The following is a 19,822-nucleotide window of genomic DNA, read 5'->3' on the forward strand; positions in this document are numbered from 1 at the left end:
GCTGGTCTTTTCAGTCTGCTTTCAGTTTTCTTTGAAATTGGCCAATTTTTACATCCTCCCCAGAAACAAGAAATCCTTGTGATTATATGCAATTGAGAAGGAAGTTTTATGTAATATATATCCCCACATCATCTTGATAATTCGTGCTTCAAGCAACTAGGCTCAGTTTACACACGTAATACTGTGGAAGGGGTTGTGGAATTATTTCAGTATAGAGACTTTCTGATGAAGTAGAAAATTTATCAAAAAGTCATTACATAAATAGAAGTATAACTGCTGTAGAATAAATATGGCAGATGACACAAAGAAAACTTAAATAAGAGCATGGAATAGATTTTTTAAAAGTGAATTTTGTTTTGATAAATTATATAAAAGCAGTGATGTATGTGGAGCTGTGAACATGCTAGGCATTGTGCAGTCTGTAATTCAGGGTTTTGCTCTTGAAGAGTTTGTGTATCTGTAAGGACCCTAGGACTACACAGTTTACACAGAGCAGTAACTTAGTTCACAGTCACAATCCTGGTAAGGCAGTGTAATTGTGTGCTCAATATCCAGTTCTACCCTGCAAAAAGAGCACATATCTAAACACATTTAGCAATAAAGTTTATCATCTTCTCAAGTTATCATTAGTTTGCATCCACATGTATTAGTGCAGCAATTACTTTTAAGAACATAGAGAAAAATTGTGCAAAACAAAATAAACAAACGGAATAAATGATTCAGGGATTTTTTGAGTCAGATTGACTATAAAGAATGTTATAGATTCTAGTAATCAATTAATAAATTCTTAGTTCTTTTTAAACCTTTTTTGAATTAATTATGGGATAATATTCTATAGAAATGAATTTTCAGTGTAAACTTCATGTAGTATGCAGAATTTATTCCTTTAGGATTTTTTTTGCCTAATATTTGCACAATAAATGTATTGTGTAACTTTAGTATATAAGTCATGGGAAGCAGTCCATTCTCTCTCTTTTTTCCCCTTCTATTTGGAGCTTTATAGAGTTCACCAAAGATACTTCTCTTTTCTTATTTCCAAGTTGAAAAATTCTCTTTCCCCATGCAGAAGATGTTCCAGGCTTGTGGTGTCTATTCTTGCAGCCCTCTTCTGAAAGAAATTGGGTCATAGATAAGAGGAGTCAGCAGAAATGATCGGGTACTAATAAAATTTTTTTAAATGCTGAGTAGGTTGACATTCTTGGAGAGACAAGAAAGAGAAACTAAAGACAAGGATATTGAAGTACTGTTGCTAGAGTTATTAAGAAGACATAAATGCAAAAGAGAGATAACTTTGGAATGAAGAGCTGTCATTGCCTAAGAGAAATGACGTGCACTAGACTGCCCAATCAGTATTACTGTTGTAATTAACTACAGTTGAATACAGATAGTGGATATGGCTGTTACATCCAAAAAGGCATTGAAGTGTGCAGCTGTAAATATTGCTCTGGGTGTCAAGATACAGCAAGAAAGATAAGGAGTAATAATTTTTGATAAGTTGTGTTGAAGTTAAAAGATTTCTTAAATTCTTTTATTCCTCCTTTTTGTAGACACCATTCAACGTTTCTAATGAATTTTCATCAAGTTTTTATGTCATTCCCCAGAGAAATAAAACTGTTTTGAATGTAATATGTCATAGTTTTTTCCCTTTTGTAGTACAGTGGATCCCTACTTTAATGAGTAAATTTAAAAGTAAATATTTTAATTATCAAAAGTTTTAGTTATTAAACAATTTGCTTATATACTTATATAATATATTTATATAATATAGCTCCTATAAGAGATATATTAACCAAAACCCATTATTACAGGAATTAGCAGTTATGATTAACCTGGTATGTTTTCTGGTTATTACTATTAAACTTAGCATTGATGCTGATTAAACACATCCACCTAAGTAAAAATGGAAATGTCTTTTCAGTTTCCTAATTTGAATTCCCAAGGCAAAGTTTAATGGGACACCTGTGTAGGTGGATATGAGATACTGATTGAAAGGGAAAAGGACAAAGCTTTTTGGTAGCATTAAAATGACACTTATGAAAGAGATAATAGTTCTTGTCCTACAGAGGGAATTTAAATTAAGTGTATTAAGTGCCTCTGTGGTGTGAGGAAACTTTTCCATAAGATGAATGTAAAGAGATGACTTTCTGTATGTCAGAGTCACTGAACGTAAGAATCTGAAATTTTGAGTTACAAGTTAGTAGAACAATATTCACTTAGCTCTCAGCAGTAAGATTCTGTCACTTGTGCATCGATATGCACAACCAGTTGTGTGTTCCCCAGGTATTATATGGTAAAGTGAGTGAGGATGGTAAATAAAGCAGTGAGAAAAGATTATTGTATTCTTGATCTTAAGGATAAAAAAGAAAGAAGACCACGGTGGATAAAGTTAGGACTAAAACCAAAACATAGCATATTTAAGCATGCTTCCTAATTAACTTTGGAAATCAACATCCAAAGCAGCAGAACATCCTGTACATTTTCTTTTATTTACTTGCATTAGCTGCCAGTACTGCCTGTTAACCTTGTAACTTATTCTGATTCTTCTGGAAGCTGTCTGATTCCTCCTAAATGTAGTGAAGCGTTAGGAGATGGTAGCTAGAAAAATCAGTTTTATGTTAACAAAGTCTCCTACTGCTCACACCACAACACTTGGCCTTAAAGCAATTCATAATATGACCCTTTAGAAAAGACATTAAGGTTCCTTAAATGTGAGAGAGATATGCAGAGATCTTAAATTTACAGTTGGGCATTTTTAACACAACATGAAGCATAATTCATAATCTTTCATCAGCTAATGGCAGTACTCTGGAATTGCTGAACTACCTTCACATATGGTGTGTGCCCTCTGTATGAATTTACCAACTCTGAATTTCAGTGATTTTCAACAATTTTCAGTTTCTGGTTAAAATTTTCCAATGCAAGTGCAGACCCCTGCAAAGCTAATCTAGCTGTCAGCTGCTCTGGCAATTGGCCCATTTTTATTTGCCTTTCACAAATAGCTGACTACTAGTCCACACAACAAGAGGCATTTACTGACCATGGGCTGAAGACATTTTTAAGGGTTTGTTTAGGCTTCAGTTAATTATTTTAGTGGTTAAGAAACATATTAGCTTGCTAAAAGATGCAGAAATCTAGTCCAAAGTTTAATGTTTTACTTTTTGGATCCACAGATACCTTTTACTAAATGGAGTAGTCCTCAAGTGCATTCAGCTAAGAAATAAATTATATTGCCTAGATCCTAGCAATGCTGGAGAGTAGAACAACAGCCTAGACTCACACTGATGATGACTTGTAGTGAGGGAAAAAAATGTGTGATATTCTCAAAAATATTTATAGGTTTTTAGAGAAAGCAAGAGAGATTGTGCCTGCGTGCAAGTATCAAGTGTGTGCTAACAAACAGATGAGACATGGTAGGTCTAGTGTTTGAAATAAAGTGCTTGAAAATAAGGTAGATAAGGTAGTTTGTAATAGTGTTGGAATACTGAGAGAAAATTATATAGCCTCATCAATACTTAAAAATAGCTCAAATGAAGTTTGTTTTAGGAAATGTATCTGCGTTTAAAAGTTAAATTAAACTGTTAAGAAATTCCCTCATTTATTTGTTTCTCTGGTATGCTTAACATTAATGAAAGTAAAGTACTGTTATACATCTACCTGTTTTAGAGGTGTTTATACTTTTGTGATTTGCATATTTATTCGAAATACGTATTTGAAAATTTAAATAAATGGTTTACAAAATATAAGTAAAGCTAGAAAAATATATTATGGGGCAAACCACACTATTGAAATTTGCAAGATGGACAGGACTAAACCTGAAATTTCATTCGATGTAATCTATTAAGCCAAATAGGTCATAAATAATAAATGTGAAAATCATTTCCCCAATGTTAGTTTTAGCTGATCCTAAATGTGAATAATTAGGATGTAAATCAGGCTGAAAAACTCTGAATGTTTGATTAGTGATTTAACACAAACTTAATCATGTATCTCTATGCTCCATTTTGCAGCTGAATTAAAACAGATTCCAGAGTCTTTTTCTTCTTCTGATGCTTTTATGTGGCCTTTCCATTCTCAGATGTCTAAAAGCACTACAAGAGCAATGGTTCTTTCAGACTGTCTGTGGATTAGAGTGACAGGTTCATAAATTGAAGCTGAAACTAATCAAATTAATAATAAACTTTTTCACTATAGGACATTCTATGTTAGTGTGAAACCTATTCTCTGCTCTGTTGAAATGATGAAAAAGCATGAAAAAGGAAAGTGGTATAGTATAGTTGGAATTTCAACGGTAGAAATGCAAACTTCGAGCTACTTCACTGTTGTGACAGGCATATTTCAAGGAGCTGAGTAGAATTCTGTGAGTGCCAAGACTTCTGGGATACTTCCTAAAATTATTGAAAAACCATTCAGTTAAGCTGAAGCCAGAAGGTTTTAAACAGAAAGTATGTTTAGTGTTGTTGTTAGTATCATTACAACTGGATTTCAGGCCATTAAAAAATACTTAAATAGAGCTTGATTGTGTATTCATCCATAAATCCATATTCAGAAAATTTTCACTGTTCTCCACTTTTTCAGCTTCTGATTTAGAAATCATCCTTCTTCAGTGAGATGAAACATAGGGAAGCTGACATCTTAAACACAGAAGTTTAAGTATCAGTAAGAAAATGTAAATATCTCTATCAGCATAATATGCCCTCTTGTAAGGGGCGAGCGAAGAATTTCTCATGTTCTAATCATCACCCCCAGCAAAAAGCAAAGCAAACAAAAAATAAAATCAAAAGAAAAAAAAATTGAAAAAAAGGAAAAAAAAGAGAGAAGACAAAACCTCTGTAGATCTTTCTGTTGATCATATTTCTCCTTGGAAAAAAGCGTGTGCTTTTATTTGTTCCATGTCTGCTAAATTGAACCATCAATTTTTAAAGATTGAATGATAATCTATCCCCATTTTAGGTAACAGTAAACTGAGCACAGGCTCAAGTGGATGAATATTTTGTTCTCTAGTTTTTCTTGCTCATGTGTTATTAAGCAACTGCATGATCTGCATTTTAAAAGGTAGTTGTTTCTTTCTGTGTTTGTAATGCTAATGCCAGATTTTGCACCCTTGGCAAAAAAACAACTGAATATGAATGAGACCACCAAACTTTTCTGACATAACTAATGAAATGCTAGTCAGGCTATTTTCTCTCTTTCTTTCATTCCTCACTTACTGCTAATTACAAATAAATTTGTGATACAAAGATATAAATTATGTATTACAATCATAAACTTTGGAATGATCAGGTTTTCTTCCTTTTGGGCATTCTGTGATTAAATTTTCTATTAAAGTATGCTAATAATAATAAGTATCCAAAATTTACTAGCAATTAGTTTTATTTTGTAGGATATCTATAATTTTGATTTCATTGATCCAATATTTTTTGTTCTGTTTTGTTTTGGATTTAGTGGTCTGTTTTTTTCCCTATTTCTGATAACTCATATTGACTTTTTGAGGGCTCAATATTTTATTCTGTTACTACTGGCCATTTTCTGTGTAAGCTTATAAATTGTGATTATTACTGCCTTTTTCATCCTGCTTTAAAACTGTTGTTCTTCCTCTATCAAAATTCAAAACCTTTTCAAAAGCCCTATGTAAATAATATGTTTTCAATTTTTATGAAAACCTATCAGCTGGGAAAAGGAAAAGCAGAAGTTTCATATGTAAAAGTGTAATAATTTGGGAAGGTATATAACAGGATTTACACAAAAAATTCAATAGAGGAATGAATTCATAAGAAAACATTTGCTTTCTATGGCTTATCTGAGTGCCACATTCCCCTCATCTTTTCAAAATAGTTTCATAATGCATAGTGAGGCAGATAAAGAGGAATTGGAAAATAAGTACATCTTTTGATGCATCATTTTTTGCAGATGAAAAACTGTTCAAGTAACCGCTTGCTAAAATTTTACATTCTGCACTATTAGAGAGTTGTGATACTGTAAAAGATTCCTTTCAGAGCTGGGACTGCTGCTTTGTGTTGTATAATATCAAGACATTGTGAAGGCATAAGGTAGAATGTTAGAGATGAGTGAAAAATAGTAACAAGCTATATATTCTCTGGTAAAAAAGCTAATGATTGTATCAAAATGACAACTCAGGTTGAATTTTTATTTTAGCAACAGAGAGCTGAGGCAGGTAGCATGCACAGTGTTATAGTGTGAAGCTGATGTCATTGAAGGTAAAAGGCAGCCAATGAGGCTGAAAGCTCAGCAATGTTGATTAAGGTTAGAAAGCAACAACTGAAGCAAAAATAGTGACAGCGTTAGGGAAGCTTTAGGGGTAATGATGTGAAGCTCCAAAAGAGAGGGGAAGAATTCCCCAGCGCAATTCATGTGGTTACAGATCTATAGTTCTCAGTTGCGGAGCAAACAACTTACTTTGGTGAGATTGTTGTTCCTGATGGTAAGAAAAGTGAATTAAACTCATGGTCTGCTAAGAAAATAAGAACTTTGTTACAGAAGGGATGTCTCCCAAATGGCTTTTTAGTGTGTGGTTGGTTGGTTTGTTTCTCAGAAGCAGCCAGGTAAGAGAAATAGCAAAGAACCACACTATGTACTGGTACTGCATGAGATAATCAAGGAAAAAAATAAAAACCACAAAATCATTTACAAGGCATTTCAAAACCTTTGCAAAAAGTAGCACTTTCCCAAGAGGACCTGGTGAGTTACCTTATATCTTGGGACTATGAGGTTTTTTTTTCCCTTGACTGTTAAACTCAGGAGAAAAACACTACTAAAATCTAAGTGAGGAATTGATAAAATGAAGTTATTAAGTAATGCTGCCTTAGGGGCTTTTCTTCAATAGGGTAGAAATACATATGGAATATTTTTTTCTCAGCCCTTTTTGTGACAACTGCCTCAATTAATTAATCTTTATGGTTTTGTAACATTGAAAAATGAAGAACTGAATTATTCTCATTACATTCTCCCCAATTCTTTTTCCCTACTGAGAGCATAGCAGTAGAACAGGAGATTCCCAGTCTCATGAGCTCGTGTATCTGAATCTTAACAGGTAAAACTTTTAGAAAGCAATTTTTGTATCATGGATTCCAAGTTTTTTTTTTCACAGTATTTTGCATTTTTTTTTTTTTAGTATTTTTTCAAGTGCATTCATAAGCTTTTGGAATACTTGAGTGTAACCAGTTATTCACAGACTAGCTCTGTGTCTTGCAGCTTGTACATGTGTGAGGAATTTAATTTGAGTTACTAGCATGATTTTAATTGGAGCTTAATTTAGGACTGTAGGAAGATGTCTGCATCAAAGAGGTGATGTAAAAATTATATTTCCTCTGTGTTGCCTATTTGCTTCTGCCATCTTTCACCATTGATGTTTACTTCTAAAAATCTTGTTATTCTTAATTTGACTTCTCTCAGTTGGTGTGTATAAAATTTAGAAGTCAAACCTGAATCAGACTGCTCATCTCTTAGGAAGTGTGATTGTGTTAGCATTGACTGTTCTAAATCCTTTTGCTCAAGCTCAGCTTAATTAAAATTTTACAATGAAAATTTCAGATGTCTTTGAACATTTTGGTCTAATTTTGAACATTCCTAAAATGAAATATATTAATATATTATGATTAGTGCAAGTGTAATGTTATGAGAGGCAGATATTACTTATGGATCTAGCACATTTGAAGTATCTTTTTGAATGGTGCGCATAAATAATATCTTATTCTTGAAGTCTGTAGTCATCATGCCCTCGGTTAAGTAATGTTGAAAACTGGAACCTTATTTGACCATCTGTAAAAGTGTGTTGAAGTTTGTGTTTGCTGCTCTTGTGACCTATGGTTTTCATGATTCACACCTGCTTCAGAGTAGCATTCAGGCTTGCCTCTGCTTCAGAACAGATGTTATGCACAGTAGTAACTGTTCCTTTTTGTTGATATGGTTTCAAATAAACGATTAGGAGAATGGCTTAAGAGCTTGCTAGATTAGTGAAATTGTTTTATTGTTATGTACTTGTTCACGTTTGTAACAGTTATAATGAGACAACAAAACACTGAAAGTGACTGAGGACTTTGCCTCTGAGATGTTTCTCTGCTAAACTGTTAAGCAATATGACACTAAAGAGGGAGTTAATGTCTTATCTAAATGCAGAGGAAGATAAACCAGTCCAACAGCTTCAGTTTGTGTCAAATAACCAGTGAATTGTGTGCAATTGCAGTGAATGATTTCTGGATCTTACAGTTTTGCTTTTAAAAATCTTTTGCTACCAATATACAGAATATTTTAAAATATTGGGGAATGGCTATTTCCATAACTGTCCAAAATTTGTGTCCTACTTTATGACTTGTCCTTTAAAGCTTCTTGAACTGTCTTTGATTTTTTTTAAATCCAGAATGCACAAAGAAATTCCAGCACATTTTTGCCACAGGTGAATGTATCAGTACAGTACAGATTGTGATATGCATTTGTTATATATGAATACCTTCTTTCATTTTATGAACTTGAGAGCTGTAGTTCACAGATGTACCTTTGTGGCTTTCTGAGGTATCCACACATCTGCTGCTTTCCTTGACAATGGCAATTCAGATGCTGCTATCACCATGGGAATGGTACTTCTGAATGAAGCTGCTACCTCCAAAGGGGATGTTGGAAAAAGGAGAAGTAAGTTGTACTTTGTACCTAAAGTAATGCTTGGACAATTAGAAGACACTATGAAATTACAAGTGAATATCTGATTAAGTTTTCAGACAGTCTCTACTTAAACCAATGTTTACCTTTAGTTGTTTGGAAAAGAGGAAAACATAAAAATTCTGTTGATAAAACTACATTCACATGAAATAGTAACAGTAAAAAAATGCTTTAAACATTTTCAGCCAAGGTACAGCTTCACACAGTATCTCTACTACATTGCATAAATGCTTTTTTGGCTCCTGTATTATATCAGAAGTCGGTGATATTAAAAAAACAAGAGTTTCAAAATGTTGTTTTAAGATGGCAATATCCAAAAGAGTGTGAAAATTATTTTATTTGGTACTCTTGCCAGTATCAAGTCTCCAGAGGAAGGTGGAAGCCCAACAGTAGGTGTAATACAGAACATACCTAATCTGAAATATCTAAAGATATTTAGCTTGAAGTGCAATTTTTAATGTTTTTCTGAATTTAGTTGGTACTCAGAATATTTGTGAGATTTTTTTCTCAATGAATCACATAAACACACAATATGAAAGTGTTTTATCCAGAATCAAAATTCCTCACTGTTATGTCAAACAAGGTTTTAATGAGTATGACATAGGTTGAAACAAAGATGCCCATCTGCCTTTGCACCTTATTTTTCCCAACCTATTTTTCTCATATAAGCCATTGAAGGTCTTTGGAAGATATCAGAATTCCTACACTGCCTCCTCTTTCTTTTGAGGCCAGTTCTTTAGGTTCCCTGTAATACACAGTATTGCAGATGGAGCTGGCCAACCATTTTCTTTAAAAGGATTCTAGAACTCTTCATGATAACTGGGTGAATGGCTAGAGATATCTCTATAGTGATTTGAAGGTCTCTTTCAGCAAGCTGTAGATCTGTCATTAATTCTGAATATCTTCTATAGTAGCTAGCTATAACAGTGGTGTCAAAGTGATGCCTTAGGTTTTAACTTTTATATTTTTCAGATTCTGTACTGCTTTAGTGTGTAGTTCTGAGCTTCATATGAAGGGATGGTAAGCTCTCTTCACAGAGCAGGCAGACAAAACAATTCCTTTTCTAGCTGGGGACCAAGGACAACTGATCCAAATTTCAGGTCCAAGAGCATAAACAGCAGTGGAAGGAAGCAAGAAAAACAAGGAGGATGGAACTTCATAACCTAAAGCTATAACTGGACAATTAACTCCAATATGCAAACAGACCAGGACTTATAAAAGTGTGAGACCTTGTGACCGGTCACCCATTTTGTGACCATTTTGGGTGTAGCCCTGGCTGGGCTCTTGTGCTGCCCAAGGTGGATCCATTGGAGCCTTTTAATAAATACCTACTTTATTCTTTAGGTCTGTCTAGTCTCTATTCTAGGACAGCCTTCACAAGGTATCAGAAAGATACAGTGCCATAAGTTTAACTGGAATGTGATCATAGATCTGGGTGTGTGAACACAGGCACAGTGAAATATCAGTGGACTGCAGTAAAAATTCAGGGTCTTTGCTCTTTGTGGCCATTATATGAATGCTTTCTGTGTATCTGCCTTGCACTGTTCATGCTTCCAGTTTATTCATCCATGCTTGTAAATCATGTTTGTGAGTGGTGATTTCTTTATAATGAAGTATGTTTATTAGGTTTGTACCTGGCTAGTTTTCTCAAAATAACTGTAGAAATTTTATATTCCAGTTGACATGTGTCACTTTCCACATGGTCAGTTTTAATGAAAAAATGCATCATTGTCAGCTTCCCTTGCTTCATGTATTCTCATCCTTCCCTCAAAGGCAGCACACTTTTGAAGCATGAATATTGCAATTAAATAGCAAAGAGTTGGCTGAAGTAGAAATAGTATAAGAAGAGGAATTTTTAAAATCAAAGTAGCTCACTAGAATCAAAACGTTATCTAATGTAGATGAGCTGCATCTCAGTTTGGAACATGTGCCCCTTTTTAAAAAAATTACTCACTTGCAGTAGAGTGGGCTATCACAATCAAGGTTTTATGCTATTAGTCCGCAGGATGCCAACAGATGTTCCAGATTTTGTTTGTTAATTTAAGCATTTACTTTGTTAGTTCATTCTTTATCTGAAAAGATGCAAAGCACTTTCACCTGGATGGTATCAGAAGATCTGCATCATTGTTATTTAACTTCAGAACCTGAAGATTCATATTGCTAGTGAGCTAAGAGTAAAAAGTAATTTAGCTGCCAGCCTTGGAACTTAGAACAGTGACATTTTTAGCAATTATTAACTAGATATAGTAGTTACTAAGCTGCCTTTACTACTGCTTCAGCCATAGACGGTTGGCTAGAGACAACATGATTCCATTAGTCAAGGGACATTTTTCTAAATGGAATTTTTTTTTCCAAAAACATCAAGAAAATACCTGAAATGACATTATTTGATATGTATAATTTAATGGGCTATTAAATCCATTATCAGCAGTAAGGTGTTTGCATCCACATACATTTGACTTTCAAATTTCTGCTTTTTTCTTGAAAATACATTTACCCTGACAGGTTATTTTTTCCTAATAACTAAAAATGTTATTTCCATATCTGTTTGAAATCCTGTCAGAAGATGGTGGGCTTCAGTAGTCAAGGCAGTAACATTTTGTATTTAACTGTGTCAGAATTCTCTATAAATGATTGACATAAATAATATTGTTTGTGGAGATTGCAGTTTTAAATCTTTTATGTGCTAATAAACAAAGTTATTTTCTTTCCAGTAATATGTCTGGTAGGCCTTGGTCTTGTGGTCTTTTTCTTCAGCTTCCTGCTGTCGATATTTCGCTCCAAATACCATGGCTACCCGTACAGGTAATCTGTCTTTAAATTCTCATCCTATAGACTGTAATAGCTCTGTAGAAGTTTGCTTTCAGCTAAACAATCTTTAATCCTTACCACTGAAGTCAATGGAAGGTGGTAGAAGCAGGAAGAATGGTCATTAATTTAAACAACCCAAAAAGGGCTGGAGTGCAACTGTTAAAGCAGACCAGTTAAAAAGGGTTTGAGCACAGATGTGTGACATACGCAGTGCCCCCCTGAAAAATGCAGGAAAAAGCTATGCTCTGGTTTGTAAGGCTTTATTAGATTTTTATTTTTGTATAACTAAGATGTACATAAGACAGGGAACAAAAAACAAAGCACTGTATGCTGCTAAGATTTGACTTCACTAAAAGTACCATTTTCTTTTGGCAGCCACACCACACAGGAGAGAATGGATTATAGTTTTTCTAAATTATACATACACCTGTCAGTTAAACAGTTTCAATTTTTCTGACAAAGGAAAAAAATCAGATTTCTCTGGTTAGGCCACATGGTTAGTACAACAGCCAGTTTTGTATTTTTTGTTAAATTCCCCTAAAAAGGATTCACCTTTGCAAAGCCAACTTAGATGTAACATTTCAGCTATAACCTTACAATTTTTCTGTTATTGTTTGCTCTAAGACTTAAGAACTATTTTCATTTTCACAGAGCTTGGTCTCTTTACACTATTTAATTGACATTTAGGTTGCTTCATATTAGTTTTATTATTTAATAACACCATAACTGAAGACAAGGAAACTCTTTTTGTTGCAATATGTGCACAAGGTTTGCTCCTGCTTTTTAGTAATTTCTGCTAAGGAAAGAGTTCTGTAAAGGACTCAGTAGCATCATACTGCAAAATTTCATCAGTATGAAATTAATAGCCATTTGGGATAGACTGTCCTGCTTCTCACCATCCTCTCTGGAGATTACTTCTAGCTTGACTGAGTTGGGGTGAAAGGCAGGATCCAGTTTTCCTAAGTGTGAGGTTTTCTTACCTTCCACTAACTGTTTACATCTTAAACTTTAAAGAAGCAGGATTTATGAGCTTAATCTGCAGCAGAAAGCTCACTTGAGAAGCATTGTCAAAGAATGGCAACCCATGGCCTGAGCTCCCTTTTCCACTTAATAAACTTCTCATAACAAGTTTATTAAATGGAGAAGGTGATGGTGGTGGCATGTTCCTTGCCATGCAGTTTATCAGTTACTAAAGAGAGCCTGACAATTGTACTAGTTTCATTTTTAGTTCATATTAGGAATGTTCATATCACCTATTAACATCACATAACATAACATCATGCTTATATATCTGTGCCAGACCTTGCATTGCTTTTGTGAATATTTGCAATAGGGGATTTTGGCTGCTGCCTGATACCTTGGATGTCTGGTGCTGAGCAGCATTGTGAGCATTAGTGTGCTTGTGAGTTTGCATGCCAACACCATACCATTGGTGTTAGTGCAAACTTAGTCACTGAATACATCTTGTACTATCAGGTATTATAAACTTTGGGAATCTTAATTTAAATAATGTAGGGCTTTTCCCTCTTGTCTTGCTAATCTGTTTGCTGTAAATGCTAGGTGGAGTAGAGTTTTAAATTTTATTCTCCCCACAATTAATCTAGAATTTATTGAAATACCAGATGTCTTTTAATGGGAGTGTCTAGCAGAAGTTGGAGGCCTATGTAGATTTCATACTTCTCTTTTATTATCCAAGCTAAGAATAAAGGAGAGCAAGATTTGGGGCTCGGGAGCAGAATTCTATTAAAAGCTTATTCATTTGATAGGTGATACATATGAAAAGTGTAGCTGCTAGAATGCTAAAGCTGGTTAAAAAATAAATAAATCCAGGACAATGAAAAAGGATAATTCATCACAATCCTGATAAAATAAAGTAGTGCCATATCATGTTGTTACTGTGAAGAAATTACTAGATCCATAAACCAAATTCTGTCTTAAGGAGCTAATTAGACTCAATACCACAACTCATAAATCAAGTAAATTCATAAAGAAATGAACAGTGTTTATGCATAAACTCATAGGAAACATTTAATAGCTGGGTAAGTGTGATGCAGTTTTCTTGGGGTTTTTTAAATACTGTTACTGCTTCTTCATGATTAAGCAAGATCTTTTGGGCTTAGTTGGTCTTTCCTGGATGGTTGCAAGTTTTTGTGGTAATAAATTAACCATTCAATCTTAAATCCTCACAATCTTCTAGTATTGGAAGCCATCACTAGAGCTGATCCTTTTGCTCTGCTATTACCAAATTTCATTTACTCATTTAAAATGTAAATGTGTAATTTATTTATCAGGTCCTTTCCAGTGCTAAATCGTTCATGTTTCTGTTGGTCTCTTGGGCAGCTCTGACCCAATTTGCTGTTATTTTAAATAAACACTGTTGATTATTTGACACTTCAGTGGTCACAATGTCATCTTCTTCACAATCCCGCAGCATTTTTTAGAGAATCCTCTTTGTTTCTTGTGGATAGTTCTTAAGGATTTTAATGAATATACAATACACTGGGGAGGACCAAGTATATAAACTCTTATTTTTTCTTTCCTTTTTTAATTTAGTATCTTGCATTTTAACTTCAGTCTTGTGTGCTAAAATAGATTAATCTTTTTGTCTGAATTCCTTAAGATCTTCCAAGAAGTTCCATTTCCACGCCTCATCAATTGATCCCAATGCAGATATATCTTAAGATGTGAAATATGTCTTTCCTTTTCCTATCACTGGTTGTAGATTTCACCTTGAAACTCTCAGTCTTTGTGATGAATTGTCCTCAGGCTAGTAAAGCTTTGCCTTTAACAATACTAACAACAATGCATACTAATTGTCTGTCGGGGAAAAAATGACATTATGTTGTCCTGCCTAAAGCAACAGTTAAAGACAAGTGAAATTGCTTTAATGCTATATGCATGACCTCAAGCATCAACTTCCCTATCCTAATTAAAAAAGAAAAAATTCAAATGTCCTAAATTGTTTCCATTCTCTGGCATTGAACAGCCAAGTCAGTTCTTTGTGAAATATCATGCATTGGTAAGAAGTGAAACAGTAACACAATCTGCTGTGCATCCTCTTTTCTGTAGTGACCTCCAGGTAGCAAAGATAACTCAAAACAGAGCTGGATAAACATATACATAAACAGTCAAAAACTGGAAAAAAAGCATTATTTATTTTTCTAATGGGGTCTATAAGGTGCTCTTTAGAGGGCATGTGTATAGGAAGGGACAGTAATTTTGACGGACTTTTCGATCCACTTCAGACATTTCCAATTCTGATTTGATTCTTTCTTTCACAGGATTTTCTTCTTGAAGGCTAGTGTTGGGCAAAAATTGTTTCATTAATATGCTGGTAAAATACTCTTACATAGTATAGCTTTGAAATGGGAAAGGTGATTCAAAGTGGGGCTCATCATGAAGGTTACTCACTAAGCAAATACAATCATCATAGATGAGCTCACATGCAGCAAATCTTTCTGCTAGGCCCATTTTAGCCATGGCAGGAATTTTTCATGGCTGTATTAATCTACCTTTTTATGGGGACGAGATGAAATTTTTCATTTTGCTAAAACTTTCACTTTAATTGGTATCATTAACTGTTGAAAGATTATGTAATAATTTTATTTTATACTCTTGAGCATTTTCTCTTTATAATTCTTTCTGGAAATAACAAGTGTGTTGATATATCTTGGACAATGTTTTTAGGAAGCCTTCTCACACTATTATTTAAAGTGAATAAATTATATGTTAAATATCAGATATACTCAGTGACTGAGCAATAAAATGTAATTATAACAATACAGAATTTCATCTGTCATCTCATACACGTGGGAGTGACACAGAGACTGTTCTTCACTATATGCCAAAACCATGAACTCTAAGTTGACTTTGCAAGTTAGGAAAGAGCTTGGCTCTCTGGAAAGCACACCTTAGGCAGTTTCAGCCCAAAAAGCATACAGAATATGAAAAAGAAAGAGTGTGCTAAGAACAGAAGATATCAGTTCATAAGCACAGTATTGTATTATTGGGAATTTTAGGCATGTAAATATTTGTTACACTGCTTCAAGAGGATGCAGAGAAAAGTTTCATCCATGCTTTACTGGTATTAAAAACATTTCTTGTTTTTTTCTTTTTTTATCTTTGGCTGCAACCTAACTGCCCTAGATTGTTTTTTCTACTTTGTTTTCTGAGTGAAACTTCTACCACAGTTTCATTACTCTTTACACTTTAAATTGTTCTTTCAAGCCTACATTTTATCATTAGTTGTTTTAATCTCAATTTAAATGAAATAAACACCTGAAAATTCTATGTTTTCATCATTTTTTATTAATTAGATTTTGAATTTTTTTAGAACCTGCCTTGCAGTGGAATGTTTCATTATCCAATTATCCTTCATAGCCATTATATTTCAGTATTATTTACAAGAGTAATGTGATTTTTTTTTAGTTAAACCATAAAAAATAATCGGCCTTCTGACCTAGGTATTGATGGAATGGAAAATACATATTCTTTATTGGCTAGCAGAGAAAATGAACTAAGCTGTGCAAAGCATGATAAATAAGAGATGCCTTATTTTCATTAAAACCCCATAAATGTTAAGTCAGACATAAAGTATTCATTTATTGCTTGGGGAAGGACAGTCAGTGCAACAGGACACACAAATTGTAAGATGCCCCAGAGCTTGAAACATCCTTATATTCACTGTACACACATCTGTGTTGTAATTAAATTAGTTTCAGTAAAGAAATCCTGTATAATACTAAAGTTGTAATTAAATGCAGGTGACTAAAATAGAATAGTTATTTCTTGGAAATATGGTGGAAAAAATATTAGTACATAGAACAAGTAGTATTTGCAGACATATGAAATTAAATTTATTAATACACATGAGCATACTGCTAACAGCTTTTTAGGTATTTCATGCACAATTACATTTATTTACCTTAAGTTTTTGAATTGGTAAACCTACTTCTGATAAAAAACAGGATTCACAATTTGATCTACAGAGCCCAGCACAATTGGCTATTTCTTTAAAACAGCAGAAATCAAGATTTTAAGAGACAGGAAAACAATAATACACAGTTGTAAAAAGAAAGCCTTTACATTTAGTATATTCTATATACTACTATTAATGTGGCTAAACACTATATTGTTCATGAAAGAACCTGCCCATGGAAGTGGAAGGCAACACAGTATAAAGTCCCTCTATTCATCTAAACCATCTAACAGCATGCTGAATTCATGAAAAGCCATAAAACCTCCATATTCTTCTCTGTAGGAAGTGTTGACATCAGTGCTGGTTTCTAATCCTTTAAAAACTGGGAGATCTGAATTCCAGATGTCTGGACCTGTAGCAGGTCTCTTAGGAAGGATGTGCTTCTTACTGTGGCAAACAGTGTGGATGCTCTTCTCCCAGTAGGACCTTCTTTGATTATCACCACTAAAAACAACTCTTTTTGCTTGTGTACCTTTTACTTTTACCTATTTCTATCCATTCCCATCTGGTTTTATGTCTGGAGGGGCACAGTTTATCCAGGCTTTCCTATTCTGCTTTACCCTGTTTTGCAACATGCTTTCTTCTGTCTGTCTGCAGATCTATGCCTATGGATGTTGTCCAGTTTGTTACTCTTGATTTTTAGAAACTGCCCACCCCCCATCTCCTCCTTTGTGGTACTCTGTGGTTTTTTTCATGGGGTTTTGGCTTTTTATAGTGTTCCATAGAGTTGAAGTGACTCCTGGAGATGAATCACTCTTTTAAAGTAGGTTCACTTATAACAGTTTGAACAAGATCACTTCCAGGCAGGTTTTTTGACAGAGAGAGCCTCCACAGCCTCTCTGGATAGCCTGTTCCACTGCTCTCTCACCCTTGAAATAAGAAAGCTTGTCCTCATACTCAGATGGAAATTGAGGTATTTCAGCTTTCTGCCCACACTTGTTTTAGAACTTTCAGTGTTTCTTTTGTCTATATTCTGTATCATGTCTCCTAGCTGCTAAAGGTGCAGTTCCCTTATAGACAGAAAGTAAGGATCAATAGCTGTGGTAGTAGCATGTTGATCCAACTGCTGTATTTGTATTTCTTTGCTGTTACTTATTGAGTCTTCTACACCTCTTAAGCCTATCAATTCTAGGCTTAAGAAATCTTCAGCCCTTCCCACTCTTCTCTCCAAACTTTTTCACTACTATTAGTCCTCTCTCTTCTCCTCTCACATCCTTTCCTATACATGGCCTTACACATCTGTTCTAGACCTGGGTTATGTTTTTAGTCACATGTGCTCAGCATTCCCTTACTTCCCCCTTCAGCCCTCTGCAATTCTTCTCTCCATGAAGTAGTTCTTGCTGGCTTTTCCCAATTGTTAATCCCTTCACCCTCCAGCGCCAGACAGTTGCTGTTTTGCTTTGCTTTGTATGTCTTGCCCAACGAGCTTGTCAGCCTTTTGCAGCAGTGAACATCTTTATATTGATACAGTCTTTTAAGCTTGTGGCACTGGTATTTATGTTTTGTTATGATTAATTAATTAATGCCATGAATGGAAAAACTGGTGAAATTAGTACAGCATATATGCTAGTGCACACTGCATATCTAGGAGTTGAAAGACCTACCAGGCAAAGCTAGAGGCAGTACTTCCATTTAGCAGTTCCTAACTTGTGTGTTTGTACAGTTAGTCCATAGTCTTGCACAAGTCTCTGTCTCTCTGGGTTCCCACTTCCCAGTCTATGGGATTTGATTAAGTACTGAGAAAGCTGTGACACAATATATATCTACATTTTAGAAATAAAAAGTTTCATTCCAGGTGTAAAGAAACAGCAATGTCATTGGAAACTTCTTAATTTATTAAAATACTAAGAACTTAAGAGTCTGCAACCCTACAGAGCCTTGCCAATTGCTCTATACTCTCCCAACTCTGGGGCCACTTCAGCAGTAAAAGAAGATGGTTTTAAATAAACCTGAAACATCCCCTGGGAAAGATTCCTCACTTCAAGTAATAAGAGCAGATGCAGAACTTGATTAAAGAGAACAGATGTTTGAAGAGCGTTTTTCTTTTTAATTTTTTTAAATAGGCAAATTTAAGTTTCAATCACTTATGTTTTATTTGATAACTTTCATGCTTGCTTAGTAATTACTAAATGGAATATAAAAACTTAAGAGATTATTACACAAATGTCAAATGACTTTTCAAATTAATGTTTTGAAGTCCTTTTTATTATTCTTTTCGAATAATTTTGGTGCTATGTTTTATATTCATTTTTCAGCATTTAATCATGTTTTCTTTCTTTTCAGCTTCTTAATTAAATGAATTCAAGTGGGATTCACTTAGAGCTGCTTACCATGAAGATAAGCTATAACTGCTATTTTCAGCTCACCAATGTTACATGTATTCAAGAATCTTTTGTTGGTTCATCTGTTTTTGTGATAATTTATATAGTATCGTGATAGAAAAATGAATGCAGTTTTATGCAATGAATGCATAATTTATAGAAACATATAGTAAATATCTCATTGGGAAGTGCTAAAATGCTATGAATATAGTGTGCTCAAGAATTTAAATAAATTTCAGTATAATGGGCTTCTGTTTAAGTCTTCCTTATTAACTGTACTACATGGATCCAAAGCGTATTTCTGAGATTTTTCACCTAAAGTTTGAGACGTGCTTTTGAACTGAACAAAATAAAATCAGTTCTTCAGCTACAATTAAGAGACACACCCTGGTGGAAACTATTATTTAATGACTACACCTTACCCTTACTTTGCTTTGTAACAGAGTATTTGTATAGAGTCTCTGATCAGCTCTGACATGCTGAGCCATTAACATAAAATTCTCTTCTACACATTTTCATCCTGGAGTTCTCTTCCTGACTCAGCAGTGTGTAGAATACATACATTACAAGTTCATCTTTCTCTTATGCCAAAGGATGCAATTCATCATGGAATTCATTGTGTTACAGCAGTCAGAACTCAGATCCTTTTAAGGATTGAGTCTGTGGTGACAAAATGGGAGGATGGGGAGCAACAATATTTTATAACCTAAAACATGCTTATTTTTTGACGTAGCAACAGGAGGAAGGTATTACTCAATGATGCTTGTAACACATTACAGGTGAGTCTATTGGAACTGGGGTACAGCAGTTGCCAGTTTTATGTGTCCACTGAGCTCTGTGAAAAGCCTGTATAGGAATTAGTAATGCCATTTAAAAATGCCATTTTTTAGCAGTTCACATCTCATATTATGTGAATGACTCATAAATCCTTGTATACACCTACATAGTATATTCTCAGAGGATCAGGAAACAACAATCATCACAAGATACTCTACCTCAGTCCTACTTCTTTTCCTCCCTACTGGTAGTTTTCCAACTGGAA

The 19,822-nt window shown here is 34.4% G+C and overlaps 1 protein-coding gene across 2 annotated transcripts in view; it reads left to right on the forward strand.

Annotated features, from left to right (window-relative positions):
* TUSC3 (tumor suppressor candidate 3) overlaps positions 1–19,028 on the forward strand; it is a 108,659-nt gene extending 89,631 nt beyond the window's left edge. The window contains exons 8-10 of one of the 2 annotated variants that reach the window (XM_054295795.1): positions 8,569–8,643; positions 11,385–11,475; positions 18,743–19,028. In XM_054295795.1, the coding sequence (XP_054151770.1) occupies positions 8,569–8,643; positions 11,385–11,475; positions 18,743–18,758 (182 nt within the window). In that variant the 3' untranslated portion in view covers positions 18,759–19,028. The remainder of the gene's footprint in view (positions 1–8,568; positions 8,644–11,384; positions 11,476–18,742) is intronic. The other variant, XM_054295796.1, reaches the window with a different exon arrangement.
* Positions 19,029–19,822: the final 794 nt, after the last annotated feature.

The sequence above is a fragment of the Melozone crissalis genome, unplaced genomic scaffold (assembly GCF_028551555.1).
Source record: "Melozone crissalis strain CALT ecotype California unplaced genomic scaffold, PUWL_Pcris_2 ptg000006l_1, whole genome shotgun sequence".
Classification (NCBI taxonomy): domain Eukaryota; kingdom Metazoa; phylum Chordata; class Aves; order Passeriformes; family Passerellidae; genus Melozone; species Melozone crissalis.